Source organism: Otolemur garnettii, unplaced genomic scaffold, assembly GCF_000181295.1.
Source record: "Otolemur garnettii isolate 467f Iridium unplaced genomic scaffold, OtoGar3 scaffold00001, whole genome shotgun sequence".
In the NCBI taxonomy this organism is placed as follows: domain Eukaryota; kingdom Metazoa; phylum Chordata; class Mammalia; order Primates; family Galagidae; genus Otolemur; species Otolemur garnettii.
Genome location: NW_003852396.1, coordinates 24792911 through 24796520, shown reverse-complemented (window position 1 = coordinate 24796520; position 3610 = coordinate 24792911). Strand labels below are relative to the sequence as shown.

The following is a 3610-nucleotide window of genomic DNA, read 5'->3' as shown; positions in this document are numbered from 1 at the left end:
GCCCACAAGTTGGAGGTTGCTGTGAGCTTTGATGCCACAGCACTCTACCCAGGGGGATAGCTTGAGAATCTGTCTCAAAAAAAAAAGACAGAAGTGACTTACCAAAATGGGAAGCCAGAGAGATATGATGAACAGGAAGAATTCAATGTGTTATTGCTGGCTTGAAAATGAAGGGGACAGTGTTATTTCTTATGTGCTATACAGATAGTTGAAGGTTATTTAGCAGTATAACTATAAATAGTAATGCTGCCAGTCTCCTTCAGACAAGAAACTTTATAGAAAGTGGTTAAACGTATTGGGTAATTAACAGGTCTTTATCTACAAAAGATGTGACCATTTAGGTTTTTTGTTTTGTTTTGGGAAACTAAGATTTTAAAAGGTATGTTTGAGGGGTAGTATAATCCATGTATGATGGTTCAGAGAAGACTTTGGAGTTGATAGCCTGGAATTCTAATTCCAGCTTCAGCAATGCTCTGATTCTCTGAGCTTCAGTTTTTTTCTTGGAATAAAATGGGCAATGAATTCTGCTTGCCATGACTGTCATGACATTGCATATAAAAAGTGCTAAGTAAATAGTGGCTGTTATTAATCCTGTGTTTTCTATGCAGAAAAAAAAAAAAAAGAAAGAAAGAAAATGAAGGGGACCACACGTCAAGGAAACAGGGACCTAAGATCTACAACTGCAATATTTAAAGCGTATCTGTCTGACTACAAAAATATTAAATACAAAGTGCGACCAAATAAAAGGGTAATTCCTTTCAAGATCCCGAAACAGGAGTCAGGTCGCTTTGGATATGACCCCAGCCTACGTAGGGCTGAGGATTCTTCTTCCCACTCACACCTAAAGAAGAAAACCTATACTCCTTAATCAAACTGTCAAAGTCCTCCACAGTCTGAACCTACATATCCTGAACAGGGGAACGCCTCCTTCGGAAAAGCAAGGTACATCTAAGGATGTGGAACGAGCAACGTATGTCCCAGACCAGCAGTCAAAAGACAAGTAAAAAAGCACAATATGTGAGGGGAAATTCCGGGCAGAGACCAGACAACTGCTCCGGAGACAGGGACGCTAGAATCACCAAGGCTTCCACCCAGGAGAGGCGTCCCGAGGCAACGCAGAGCACGCGCCCCTCGCGGAGCCCCCGCGGCCGCGCCGCGCCCCACTCTTCCTTCGCACCGCCTGCGCCAGCAAGCAGGGTGCCAAGGCGCAGGCCAGCGCTGGGGCAGGAACCCTACCTCTCGGCGATGTAAAGGGTACCGGTGCCGAGGCCCTTCCCGTTCAGCACAGCCTCAGTGTCCGGCTGCTGCTGCCGGAGCCCCTCGGCAGGCCCCGGCGGAGGGAAGCTTTTGAGGAAGCTCATCGCAGCAGGGAATGCGGCAACACACACCCAGAGGGAGCCGGGGTACAGCTGTCCCACGCCGCGGCCAGCCCTGGAAGCGGTGGCACTCGCCCCGGAAGGACAACCGGGCCGGCACGGGAATTCAAGGACCATCGACCATAGAGACGAGACGTTCTAGGAAAAGCGCGCGGAGGTCTGCGGAGGCCGGGCCAGCCCGGTCACGTGACACCCTCCCCCACGTCCTCGCCATTTCTAAGGCTCGCTTGGGTTTCCAATAACCGAGTGTTCTCCGGGACATCTACTTCAAGGTCGTCGCAGCAACCTTGAGAACCAGCACAAGGAGTGTTACTCCTTTTTCTGCAAAAGAGGAAACGAAGACCTGAGACATGGAGTCCCTTGTCTGAGGGTGTACGTGAAGTAGAAGTCAGAAGTCTCGACTTGGTTCACGATTCTTCCCATCTGCCCCCGCCTACCCGTCTCCCGGGACTGTTCACATCTCGGTTTACACAGACGTGCACCAGACATCAGTGTAGGTCCCGACACCGCCCTCGTGCACGAGCCAAGTACCCCACGTGTGCGGCGGGCGAGCAGCACAGACCGGTAATTAACCAAGAGTGAAGGAAGAGCCGGCTACGTCAGAAAGGAGAGGAGAGGATCCACCAGACTCAGAACTCGTGCTTTATTTCTTCATTTGGTACTAAGAGTAAAGTAGCAATAAAGCTTACGAAACAGTCATAATAGCCGCTAAAGTTAACCCAGTGTTCTCTGCCAGGCACTTTAACCATATTATCACTTCACTTGCTCTTCAGGACAAGGGTGTGAAGAAGTTACTACTATTGACCCAGTTTTACAGGTGAGAGACCTGAGGCATTAAACTCAAGAGCAAGAGTTTGGCCCTGACAGATCTAGTGAAATTCAAGTCAGTCAATTTTTATAGGTTTCAGACTTGCTGCCTGTAAATGCTATGATAATACCTACTTGATAGGACGGTTGAGGATGGAGGACCGACGTCAGATAGTCAGACAGTTTTATTTCTGTCTTCTCAACAGTTAGGGGAGTGTTAAATTTTGAGTTGGATTATTTTGTTGGTAGTGAAATTAGAGGAGCATTCTGAACAGCGGGAGTATTAGGAAGTTGTTGCTAAGTATAGGCGAGACAGCGAGACAGCGGCAGTAGGTGCAGACCCAGACACATTCTAGAGCTATTTGAAAGGCAAAAACCTCTGAAGCCAGGCTGGGCATGAGGTTGCTGTTGTGAAGGTGAACACAGGATAGATGAAAAAAGGAGAGGTGACAAGGATTATCTGTAAATGTCCAGCTTGAGTGATTGTATAGATGCTGGCTCATTTCTCTAATTTGGTGAACTCAGCAGGAGGAAAAAATTTTGAGAATTAAGTAAGAAATGCAATTTAGGAAATGACAAGTTTGAGGTTTTCCACAGAACATCTAAATGTGGCTGGCTATTTAGTGAAACAGCCAATGCTTTGTTTAGAAATGGAATCCCCTAAATATTATAGGGGAAAAATTAGCTAAAACCAATATGATAGTTGCATATCAACTAGTTTTCATAATGTCATTTTAAAAACATGACTGCCAGGCAAGGCACGGTGGCTCACTCCATAATCCTAGCACTCTGGGAGGCTGAGAGTGGTGGATTCCTTGAGCTCAGGAGCTCTAGGACAGCCTGCGCAAGAGCAAGACCCGACTCTACTAAAAATACAAAAACTAGCTAGGTATTGTGGCAGGCACTGTAGTCCCAGGTACTCTGGAGGCCGAGGCAAGAAGATCACTGGAACCCAAGGTTTGAGGTTGCTGTGGGCCATGATGCCACAGCATCCTACCCAGATTGACAAAGTGAGTTTCTGTCTAAAAAAATAAATAAATAGAAATATGACTGCCTAATGACAAAACATTTTATTCAGGGCGGCGCCTGTGGCTCAAAGGAGTAGGGTGCCGGCTCCATATGCCAGAGGTGATGGGTTCAAACCCAGCTCTCGCCAAAAACTGCAAAAAAGAATTCAAGTTTATAACTGAAGGAGAGGGATCTTTGCTGTATCAAGGAGCTCTTCAAGAATTTGATACGGTGTCAGATTTAGAGGAGCCATTTGAGCAAATACATGTCAAAGCAAACTGAGGCATATCACCAAGAATTTAAAGGGGAGTATTTGTACCTTCTGCTTCTTATGTAAATGCTTATGAATAACATAAGCAGTAGACATTTAATAAATATCATATTTGTATAGTGTCTTTTCTTTTTTTTTTTTTTTTTTT

At 46.1% G+C, this 3610-nt stretch overlaps 1 protein-coding gene and 1 non-coding gene across 2 annotated transcripts in view; one reads left to right on the top strand and one right to left on the bottom strand.

The window, feature by feature from the left end:
- CLNS1A (chloride nucleotide-sensitive channel 1A) overlaps window positions 1–1449 on the bottom strand; it is a 39553-nt gene extending 38104 nt beyond the window's left edge. Inside the window, exon 1 of the mRNA XM_023511914.1 lies at window positions 1237–1449. Coding sequence (XP_023367682.1) covers window positions 1237–1361 — 125 coding nt within the window. The 5' untranslated portion in view covers window positions 1362–1449. The remainder of the gene's footprint in view (window positions 1–1236) is intronic.
- On the top strand, window positions 146–269 carry LOC111724647. The gene has a single exon (XR_002772915.1). It is a non-coding gene; the product is annotated as a small nucleolar RNA SNORA19 (small nucleolar RNA).
- Window positions 1450–3610: the final 2161 nt, after the last annotated feature.